The sequence below is a fragment of the Gymnoscopelus braueri genome, assembly GCF_963280865.1.
Source record: "Gymnoscopelus braueri genome assembly, chromosome: 13".
Lineage (NCBI taxonomy): Eukaryota > Metazoa > Chordata > Actinopteri > Myctophiformes > Myctophidae > Gymnoscopelus > Gymnoscopelus braueri.
The window spans coordinates 50028912-50041258 of record NC_137615.1 but is presented as its reverse complement, the minus strand read 5'-3'; the positions used below and the strand labels follow the sequence as shown (position 1 = coordinate 50041258).

The window sequence follows — 12347 nt, the reverse complement described above, 5'->3', positions numbered from 1 at the left end:
CAACGTCTATTTCTCATATGCTACTATACTTGCGGGGCCCTCGCAAGTATAGTAGTACACATACACACACGCGCGCACACACACACGCACAGCAATCGATTGGAGGCAGACACACACTTGCCAAGAGCAGGAGGTGGAGATACATAACTCCTCCATAGAGCAGGCGATGCTGGCATGGAGCATGCCCACATTGTCGCTGTCGTGGGGCAGAAACCTTGTATCTCCATGTTTCATGTTTTTTTTTCCACATATCTAAATAAATACGCACAAAAGTAGCGAAAATAGCCGAACCTACGAGTTCATAATGTGTTCCATCGTGGCGCGTTGTGAGCTTTTATATCGCCTATTTTCACTATTTTATATATATGTTTTAATAGTAATAAAACGGGAACGGTTTTGGACATATGAGGTTTCCACTCTACGGCGACGACATGTAGCATGGAGCAGAACATTGCCCATGCAATGTGTCTTTCCGCTGCATGTGGGGCGGGCAGGTTTCTGGGTCAGCCAGCTGGAAGCCAGTATCACATTAAAGGGCTTCAACATCATCCTCATGGAGGCCTAATACCTTGTGGCCTATAGGAGGGAGGGTCAGGGAGAGAGGCAACCATTTCAAAGTAAATGGGTCATCGTGTCTCAGGGACGTGACTGACATCATGCAGAGACCGACTGATGCCAGGTTTTTGTGGTCTGATGCCGATCCTGATTTCGGAGAGTCCTAGACCACGGATTACTGATGTTTATGACTGATATTTTGTTTAGAGGGAGAAAGCTAAATGCAAGGAGCGATCTAGGGACCCCAAGCTGATACATCCCTTTTTACTAGCATGCAATGCAGGTCTATAAAGAGACTGAGCACTAGTCATTCTCTACATATTCTCGACATATTCTCGACAATTGTTTTTGATCATTGGCTGTCCTTTAAGCCAATGGGGAGCCACTAGCAGTGTTGCCAGATTCTGCGAGAGAAATAAGTAACCAGGTCTAAGCCAATGGGGTGTTGCTAGATTCTGCGAGAGAAATAAGAAAATAAAGCATGCTGGTATACATGACTGTGTGTCATGTCATGTCATGTCATGTCTTGTTTATTTTATTTTTACCCCTTTTTCTCCCCAATTTAGTCGTTATCAACCTGTCGAAGGCTTGGGAGACAGGCACGAAGTGCCGCAGCGCGACACGTTCTGAGCTTGTATTGGTTAATGTAAAAAAGAACTCAAAAATAATAATGTTTTTTTTGGCCTACTGTGAAGCACCAACTTGAGCTAATGCTTTCTAGAGATTGTGACTTCCCATACTTAATAATTACTGCACATATCAGGCCTGGCCACACAGTGGTGCCAGAGGGGGCCTGGAACATTCAGTTGCAGATTTTGCCCCCTCAGTTTAAGTGTGTGTGTGTGTGTGTGTGTGTGTGTGTGTGTGTGTGTGTGTGTTTTATGAAAATATCAAAAACTGATAAATAATTGGGTGCCAGAATTTTATAATAACAGATTACGTTCGGTGCCAGAAATCTCACCGTTGCGCTGCATTGTGCTGTTTAAATTTGTATACTCCACGACGAGCGATCCATGAAAAAAAAGCACGCAGTTGCGGTCACCATGGTTAGAAATTAAGGTTATTTAAATCAACGAGTTGTGTTGTATATTAGTCTTTCAGTGGGCTATTGGGTTGTTATATCAACGAATAGAGATAACAAAATTATAACATATTGGTTTAATATATAAAAAGGATCATTTGGCCCCTCGCCATTTTCAATTGCCAGTAATTTCATCCTGACGCCGGGTCTGACACACATAAACTGCCTGTTAGCTCTATCTTGTTTTAACTAAGATATCTTATAAAAATTATAATTTTAACAAAAAGTGATGGACAGATTTAGATATGTCTGTGAATTTTTGAAAGTAGCGCCAGTGCTGTGTCACCGACTCAGAACATGTGGCTGTATTTCTAATCAATGGTAGAGTCATATTTTTTTGAGCACAGCTAGGTGTGATTTATCCTTGTTTGAGCACGGCTGGAGAGCTTGTTTTGACCAATCAAAAATGCTTGGCCGGAACCACTGGTATCATTTGGCAAAGCGTCCTCTCCCTGTGCAAGATGAATTATGGCAGGTTAATTGTTCATTTGCACACTGTTTAACCACATGAACCCTAGCATCCCTATTCTGGGCATGTCATAATAGGTGAAAAAAGATTGCTGATCTACAACCTCATAATGCATAACAACGCAACACGTTGTGAGCTTGTGGATTTGCTATTTTTGGGCAAAAAGGTTTGGTTTGGAGGGGGAAAAGGAGGGGGCCAAGTACAGACCCCTGGGGAACCCACTCCACTAAGTATAAAGGGTGTACAGTAATCGGTTAAGCAGTGCAAACCCTTAGCCATCAGACCAATGGTACTTTGGAACAACTGCCTGATGTGCACCCATCTGTGGTGTGGGCGATTTAACACATTTAGACCTGGAATGCATCTGTGTCATTTTAGATCTAGGTTTTTCAGATAACTGTTAGGATTTAAAAAGCATTTTGTTGCCGTCGGGCAGAAACCTCTTATCTCTATTTTCTAACTTTTTATGTTTTTTCGTAAATTAGTGCCCTACTTGATCATACTACGCCACACAAGTGCCCAAAGTAGCAGATCTACAAGCTTTGATTCAAAAATAGCCAAATTTTGCTATTTAGTTTTACTTGAAAAGTACGTTTTGGACATATGAGGTTTCAACTAGGGCTGTGAATCTTCTGCCATCTCACGATTCGATTCCGATTCTTGGGGCCACGATTCAGATTTTTTCAAAACAAACGATTCTCGATAATAATAATAAAAAAAAAAAATCCGATTCAATAACGATTTTTTTCCCCGATTCAAAACGATTCTCGATTAAAAAACGTTTTTCTCCGATTCAAAATCGAGAAATTCAGCCCAGAACTTGCCACTTCTCAAAAAATTCATTATACAAAAAAAACAACAACAACAAATAAAATCGATTCTGAATCGTCCAACATGAGAATCGCGATTCGCATTCGAATAGATTTTTTCCCACACCCCTAGTTTCAACCAAGCCCCCAGAACCACGGTAGAACAGTGAAGCGGCCAAGCCTGGTGGTCAAACCTGAGTATGCACTTAAAATGCTTCTGCGCGTGCATCTCCCGTTTGTACGCATGCTCACGACGCGTCACGACCCATGGAACCAATGGAATGGATCCATATTGGTTCCATGGATGTCTTACTTCCGGGTGCTTCAAAACGCCACTGAGCACTTTAACACATTGACTGCCAGAATTATTTCAGATTTTTTGCAGTTTATTGCCAGGGGTTTTTACATTGAACAAAAAAAAGTACTCAGGAGCCGAGATACAGAATTTTAAAGTTTTAAGTTAACAAGGAAGTGGATAGGAGTCTAAATCTTTGAAAAATCATATCTCCTTGGTCTTTGGGGTTTTTTTTTCGTTTTTTTTTTACTAAGAACGAGTTAACTTGATCTTGGCAATCAAGTGATGGATTCTAAAGACTAGTAAAAACGAGTTAACTCGATCTTGGCAATCAATGTGTTAATAGAAATGAATAGCTGGGGGCGGGGCAATCCGCCCTCTAGTTATATTATACCTCTATGGTTTCAACCCGTCAGAGACGATTTGTAGAATCGGCCTCAGGTCTAAATAGGTTAAGCAGTTAAAAGAAGGAGGGACATGCACATCCAAGACCGAAGTTGGGCAGGTGCTGAGAGAAAAAAACAGTAAAATTAAAAATGTATTTTGCACATTTTTCTCTGTGTGTGTGTTTTGCAGCGTTCACCATGATGATCATCCTGGCTCTGATCCGGATCAGCAAAGGGACGGGTCAGGGCCACCCGCCCGTCGCCAGCCTGTCCGGGGTGCCCAACCTGTTCGGGGTGTGCGTGTACTCCTTCATGTGCCAGCACTCTCTGCCCAGCCTGGTGACGCCCATCTCGGACAAGAAGCGCGTGGGCACCCTGGTGCTGGTGGACTACACGCTCATCACGGCCTTCTACCTGCTCCTCGGCTTCACCGCCATCTTCTGTTTCCAGGTAGAGGATGGGGGCCGTCACCATTTATTATGAAATTTAAGTCGACTATTAATTGTCGCACAAATAATTGTGATTAACGATTTAATTGTGCTTTTGGCAATGAACACATGAATAAAAAATACATTCATGTTTGCCTTTTAGGCTTCGTAATATATGACAAATAGCTTAAATATACAAAGAACATAAAAGTTATAAATGTTATACTTAAAAAATCGTAAGATCAGCTATTGTTTTTTTTTGTTGTTTTTTTTACAAACATTTTTCTACATGGAAATGATTATGACAAAATAATTGGGATTAACTCAAATAATTGCGATTGGACGATTATGTAATACTTGTGACAGGCCTAGGTAGGGGTTGAACCCTAGCATCCCTATTCTGTACTGTTCCCAGGTAGGGATTGAACCCCTAGCATCCCTATTCTGGGGGGGAACATTCGCCCAAGATAGCCCGTCTTCAGGATCGGCTGTTTTCTGTGAAGAGATTCGCTGTAGCAGGACATACTAGAGCCAACCTCAGTCTGTTTTGTAGAGGGTGTAAGGTGGTTTACTGTTTAATCGTCAACTGATAAGCGAGCAGGTCATTATTGAGAAATAAACCCGGACAGGGTGATTAGACCCCGACGCTATCGCATTCCTAAGCCAATAATTTGATGATCGGCAGCGGTTCCCGTAGTAGACACAAAGAGTCCTTTGTGTCTACTACCGGAACCGCTGCCTACCTGTCCGCCGGTCATCAAATTATTGGCTTAGTAATGCAACAAAAAAATATATATATATCCATGAATTCAAGTGTCAATGGGGTGACGAATCGATAGAAAAAAATTATTGTTTTAGATGAACTATCCCTTTAACTTGCAATGGGCCTTGTCGTCAATACACTCAGGGGATCAGTTTCCATGCATCTGTCAAACTTCTTCACTAGAGTGAGAGACGCCCATGGGCACAACACCAGACGGAGCTCCACTTATCCCGTTCCCCCTCAAATTTGGCACAAACATGGGGATGACTGAGACCAAAATTCGGCCCTGGCATTTTGGCCCAGACCGGCCCACCACAACCGGCACGCCTATGGGGCCAATCATGTGATGTCTCTCTCAGCTCTGTGAGCCGGTGCTACTGAAGGATTGGCCCTCTCCACTTAGAGGCCACCCAGCCCAAACATTACCGTAACTAATAATTGGGCCGCGCAACCCGGAAATGACCGTAATGATCCTAAAACAAGAGCCACTGGCCCAGCGGCCCACTGGGCATATGCCCGGTATGACAAATGGCCAGTCCGAATTAATGAATGCATTCTTACCACCAGCCATCAAACTTTGCGACTCCCTATCCTCATTGAAAACCAACCTAAAAGAGCAACTTGCAACAGGACCTAGATGAGTCCTGATTATGGATAGTCATTTCCTTTTAGCATTGCTAGTGTAATTGTACTTGCTGTACTGTGTGCAATCTGTTAACCCATTCAATCGTGGGAACGCATCTACAAATGTCTTCTAAATCCTAACGGCTTTCTGAAACACTTAAGTTGCTATAATATCAGTGGTTCTCAAACTGTCAAGGTTTGAGAACCACTGATTAAAACAATTATATGTATTTGGCCACGGACCCCCATCTAAAAATATTTAGTTCCAGGGACCCCCAGAAGCAATTTTTGATTTGAGTTACACATGTTCGCTTTAATTTTTTTTGCAGATATATCTGCTATTTTTGAACAGCCGAAGTACAAAATAATGGTTATAGTGAAAAATCTAAAATGACACAGATGCGTTCCCGGATTGAGTGGGTTAATAAAGTATTCAGTCAAGCAATCAATAATACAAAAAAATGATGATGGTTTTCCAGGGCTCCCTGCTGCACGACATGTACACGCTCAACTTCACGGACGACTGCGACGTGCTGGACGTCCCCGTGCTGCGCTACTTCCTGGGCCTGTTCCCCGTGTTCACCATCAGCACCAACTTCCCCATCATCGCCGTGACGCTGCGCAACAACTGGAAGACGCTGTTCCACCGCGACGGCGGCACCTACCCGTGGGTGGTGGACCGCGTGGCCTTCCCCCTCATCACGCTCGTCCCGCCCATCATCGTGGCCTTCTGCACACACAACCTGGAGTCCCTGGTGGGCATCACGGGCGCCTACGCCGGCACGGGCATTCAGTACGTCGTGCCGGCACTGCTGGTCTACTGCGGCCGCCGGCGCCTGGAGCCCGTGCTGGGCCGCGACGTGGTCAACAAGCACCGCTCACCGTTCCGCCACAACTTCTGGGTGGGCTTCGTGGTGCTGTGGGCCATCTTCTGCCTCATGTTCGTCACGGCCAACATCATCCTCAACGACACCAAGACATGAAGGGACTCTGGCTTTCGGAGTTGGGTTTTGTGTAAACCGGAAATTTGTCCGATCTGCGAGCTCGGTGAGACACGTTGTGAGCTTTGTGCGGTAGATCGGCTGTTTTTTTACGCACAAAGAAAAAACTATTACAAAAAAAAATTAAGTTAGGCTTTAGCGTTTGTTTGTAAGTATTGATTTATGGATTTGCATTTCCTTCACGGACACCAAGACATTCTCAGTCTTCGTTTAGACTTAATTGTGTAAGTGATATTTGTTTTTTAACCACATGAACCCTTTTGCTTTTTTGTTAAAAGGTTAAAGCTCTATATTATGATAGTAATCATTGCTATAGAGTCATTTCAGTAACAGGGGTCTCCCCATCTCTCCAGCTCTTTAATAAACAAAAAAAGACATGTGTAGGTGGGTTACCAATTCCATCCATTCAGGAGAGATTAACCATTTATCAGCTTCAGTTTTATAGTGTTCCAGGTCGTTGTGTTAACACTTCCAATTTCACTGCTCAGTTCTCTCTCCTGATTAGATAACTGATTGGTATCCCAACCGGAAAATGTATGTTATGTTTACTAAAGAGCTGGAGGGATAGGGAGACTCAACTGTTGCCGAACAAAAACTCTATAGCAATGAGTCCTATCAGAAGATAGAGCTATTTAACGATTAATTTTAACAAAAACAAATATCACTTAATACAACTTTTATTGCGTGCCGAAAATGGATGACATGCAAGCTCATGGGTGCGCAACTACGTTTGAGTCTTCAGTAAGAACTGATTTATGGATTAGCTTTTTTTTCTTTTCTCCTTTTTTTTTCTTTTCTCTTAATTGTTTTTTGTTTTCCTTTTTTATTAATTGTTTTTTTCTTTCTTTTCTCTATCCTGGTTCCTGTACCTCAGGTCTGACAGAACACGTTACAGGTTGGGATAGCGTGCCTTTTTTTACGGGACTCCTACTAAGCAAGCGTGTACATTTAAATGTAATTAAGAGTAATTTATTGTATTTGTTGAAAAAGGGACCAAATCATCTTAGTGACTATTATTCCAGTGGTGAAAACCTCTGGAATCTAACAACAAGAAGAAGAACAGGGGGTGAGAGGGAACGGAATTCTCGCTTGTTTTGGGACGAGAGGGAGTCCTTCTGGCTGTTCTTTTTTCTTTCTTTTCTTTTTTGCTGGACAATCAAAAGGTTTTTTGCACTACGCCGTCATGTCCGTAAAGTGTCATTTAATGTCTAAACAAACGGTCGATTGTCCTTTTCCTACAGAATGTTCCTCCTGCAAAAGGTTTCCTCAAAATGTACTCAAGCAAACTGACAAGACTGGCGGAACGGCAATACGAGAAAAGAAAGATTCTACATAAGACAATGTTTATTAAAGGTCGGATCTATAATACATTATAATCACATTTATAATGCATTATAATGCACTTATACGGCTTCATAACACTTGTTATAAATGTGTATAATTTTTCATAAAGTTACTTACCATTCCGTTGAGCTTATAATGCATTATGACCAGCACTTATAATACTTCTTAAACCTTGTTTTAAGTTGTCATACATGATTATAAACATGTTTAAAGGGCAAGACCACTTTGTTAGAGGTTTGGGTTGTGTATTTACCTTGCCATTATGTAACTCCAAAGGTGGACAAGAAATCAAAAATAATTGCTCCATTGATTAGAAATTGATAATTCAAAATATGCTCCTCATTGACTTACATTGTACGGTAAAACAGCTCTTAAAGTCACTCTTTTAACACGTAAACGAACACAAACAAAGTTGATTCAGACAATATAGAACATCACCAAACCCAGTACTGTTTGTTTTTTTAATAAAAATGTGAACTTCCTGTTGAATTTGCTATTTTTATTTAGAAGAAAACCCGGACTGGATCTGCGGATCCGGATCCGGATCTTTAAATAGTAAAATCAACAGGAAGTTGACATTTTTATAAATAAAAAAAACAGTACTGGGTTTGCTGATGTTCTATATTGTCTGAATCAACTTTGTTTGTGTTCGTTTACGTGCTAAAAGAGTGACTTTAAGAGCTGTTTCACCGTACAATGTAAGTCAATGAGGAGCATATTTTGAATTATCAATTTCTAATCAATGGAGCAATTATTTTTGATTTGTTGTCCACCTTTGGAGTTACACCATGGCAAGGTAAATACACAACCCAAATCTCTACCAAAGTGGTCTTGCCCTTTAAGTGTTTTAACACATTCCCTGCCAGAGGTTTTTTTTATTTTACTTCCCCCAGTGCCAGTGTTAAAACATTTTTTACACAGGAGCCGAGATACAGGATTTTAAAGTAATAAGTTAACCAAGGAGTGAATGGAGCTAGAAATCTTTGGATCGTGATATCTCTGGTTCTGTGTGGATAAATTGAAAAAAAAAAAAGACAAAAAAAACGGTTATACTCGTGGATGGCAGTAAACGGGTGTATTTTTCATCAACGGTTATACTCGTGATTGGCAGGTAAAGTGTTAAAGCCTTATAGGTGTATTATAATGCATTATAAATGCGCTCACAATGCATTATAGACCCGACCTTAATAATGTATACAGTCTTACCGCATTTTTCAAAGTCATCCTCTGTGTCCTATTACACAGTAGCATTACCTCTTACACAGTTTAATAATGGACTCTGGACGGGAGAAAGAAAAGATTGAACGAACGTGAATCGGGGATAATCGGTCTTTGTATGGCTGGCATTTCTATAATATAGTCGCTGTCGGGCAGAAACCTTGTATCTCCATATTTCCACATACGTTTTTTTGTTTAGTTTTTTCGTAAATCTATGCTGAAAAGTAACACTTTTTTGGTTTCGACCCCCGACAGCGACCGTATCGTCTCTGTCGGGTGGAAACCTCATATGTCCAAAAGCTGTTACTTTTCAGGATTCAAATACAAAAAGAAAATGGCAAAAGTAGCAGATCTTACAGTCTGTGGATGTGCTACTCTTGCTTCTTTATGTGTGACGTTGTGTAGTGTTACGATCAAGTAGGGCGTTCGTTTCCGAAAAATAAAATACGGAGATAAGAGGTTTCTGCCCATACAGCGACGAAACACTTCACCGGTGGCTGCCTCCAGACTCTAGCACCCCCCCCCCTCCCCTGACAGATCTGCACTGACAGATTAGCCCCGAGGAGGAGAGACTGCATCTCGGTTTATCAGTGGACGGACAGACACACTCAACCACACACACACACACACACACACACACACACACACACACACACACACACACACACACACACACACACTCCACAGTAGTTCAGCCACAGGGCATGTCTGCCATCCTTTTTAACCCATTCAATCCGGGAACGCATCTCTTCGCATCTCTTCATCTACAAGCTCGTAGATCTGCTATTTTTGAAAAATCGTGAAGGTGTCTGCAAATCTTTGAATATATATATATATATATATTTTAAAGCGAACATTTGTATCTCAAATCTTTGCTTCTGGGGGGTCCCTGGAACAAAATAATAGAAATGTAAAATGACACAGATATGTTCCCGGATTGAATGGGTTAACGCTCAACAAGCCATTTAACACCCGACGTTCAGCTCCCACACTATCTGTCTCGCTCTGCTACCGTCTCTTTTTTTAAGGTGGTTCTCAACCTGTGGGTGCGCGGCCCACTGGTGGGCCCGGGGCCGTGAGGGTACTGTAAGTGGGCCCCAATGAATTGCCAAAACACTTAAGATTTTAATGACAATAACTTAAGATTTAGAACGTTCAGACAATCTGATATTTTCTTTTTGGCCTGTCCAGAGTGGAATCAGATGAACAGCAGAATAAAACCCACACACAGGAACAGATTTGTTTGCAAATTGGATTTAAACTACGTTCCTAGATGGATCTAAAGAGATGCTGAAAATAACCGATCTGAAAGCTCACAGCGCGTCCTGACGCGACTCGTCGTGAGCTTGTCGATCGGGTATTTCCGGCAAGTGACACCGTCACACGACAGAATAATTCATATTTACTCCCCCCCCCCCCCCCCCCGTGTTGATAAATCACTAACCGCCGCAACCAACAGCTCGACGATGTCTGAATTACGCAAAGTCGATCCGATCGCTTGCAAATAACAGTCAGTCCCAAAGAGCGTATCGGATTCGCCCTGCGGTCTGAATGAACAAAGCCATCAAAACTCGTCAGGCAGTGCGCTCTGAGGTGAACGAACCTCTTCTGAGAAGTTATGAGAGGCCGACACTGAGGCTGAAGGGCAGTCGGGGAGGTCGCCCAGCCAGCCAGCCAAAACACTACGGGACGCACAGCGCTGATACTGTTTATTAATGACGCCACGATCTCGTTAGCCCGCCATCAGCCGGGTTTGGCCCGGATTGGCTCAAGACATCCCACATAGGTGTCAGGTCTTTAGTTTAGCACCGGTAGCTGTTTTTGTTTTGTTTTGTTTTTTGGGGGGGAGGATGCCTGGTAAAAATGTGATTTCATACTCGATCACTGTTGCTCAACGTGGGGTTCCGGGGACCACCAGGGGGTCAAAATGGACCCTCGCTGGTCTTTAACTCTGAGAGTGTACACGTGGAACCAAATGGACCCTTGCGGGTCTAACTCTGAGAGTGTCCAAATGGAACCAAATGGACCATCACAGGTCCATTTGGTTCCATTTGTACACTCTCAGAGTTAAATAAACTCTCCGTGGCCGAATGCATATGAAACTAGGGGTCCTTGAAATTAAACAGGTTGAGATTCACGGAACTGGATGAAACATGTCGGCTTTGCCCCTGCTTTAGCACTGCGTCTCCTGTTGCTAATGAATCGTTGACCTCACTTCTTTCTCCCTGTGGCGCCTTCCATCTCCTGGTCCCAGCGCCTCAGACGTGTCTCTCTGTTTTATAGCTTCTTATTTATATTCCTCTGTGGTCTGTACGTTGGGAGTGCTTTCCGTGTGTCGCGGTGCAAACTCATGTCCAGTCTCCAAACCAGTTGTTAATGTTGGCTCGTCAAACCTTTGCGTTATCTGCGGTATTTTGTTGCCACGGTTGCGCCGTTTGTTTGTTTTGACGGCTCAGCTACTCGGCTAGCGCGGTGATGACAAATGATGTAGCCTCATTGTGGAGAAAAAAAGGGGAAACCTCAGTTAACCTTTTTTGCACGAACCACTCAACATTGCACATAATTTGCACAAATCTGCCTTTGATCCTGTGTGTCTGTATGTATTTACATCTGGGGTTTTTTAGGGGGGGGGGGGTGTACACGATGGTAGAACGATGGCCTACTTGGGAAAACGGTCAAATGTTTAATCGCCTGTTTAAACAATTTAAAAGATGAAGGGGGGAGGGGGGTCCTCAGCAAAATGAGGAACAGTTTAAACACTTAAGCCCTATTTATTTTTTTCAGCGATTTGGAAAATAGCCGATCTAAAAGCTTAGAAAACATAGCGTTGTGAAGCTTATGAGCTTGCAGGTTTAAAGAATAATAATAATGTTGCCTAATCTTGACACATTTCTGAAGGGGAGGGGGTTCTCTGTCACAGACTCTTTTCAAAGAGGTCCACTGTCAAATACGGTCCTTGATATGAAAAGGTTTTTGGCCACTGACCCCCATCTGAAAATATTTTATGCCAGTGGCCCCCATACAAGATTTGTGTTGTAAAATCTTTCAAAACCATACCAGACAAGAAGATGTACTTCTTGTTGTTGTTTTGAAAATGGCAGATCTACAAGCTCACGTGTGAGCTTGTAGATTGGCTATTTTCACAAAGCCGTATATAGGGGGAAAGTGGTTAAACTGAATCAAGCCCAAATTAAACAACTACACTTTAGAAACAAACCCCCCAAAAACCCAGCAACTGCCAATATTTATAAGCAACTTTACAGGGAAACAAGCCCAAAAGTCGCTTGTAATAGGCAGACTTGGCAACACTGCTCAATGGAAGAGTAGGGAGACCTCGTCCAACCAAGTAGACCGTAGCGTTATCTCTGCAAAGA

At 42.6% G+C, this 12347-nt stretch overlaps 1 protein-coding gene across 1 annotated transcript in view; it reads left to right on the top strand.

Annotated features, from left to right (window-relative positions):
• Nucleotides 1–8409, top strand: part of tmem104 (transmembrane protein 104) — a 159354-nt gene extending 150945 nt beyond the window's left edge. The window contains exons 10-11 of the mRNA XM_080446466.1: nt 3786–4045; nt 5890–8409. Coding sequence (XP_080302592.1) covers nt 3786–4045; nt 5890–6393 — 764 coding nt within the window. The 3' untranslated portion in view covers nt 6394–8409. The remainder of the gene's footprint in view (nt 1–3785; nt 4046–5889) is intronic.
• The last annotated feature ends 3938 nt before the right edge of the window (nt 8410–12347 follow it).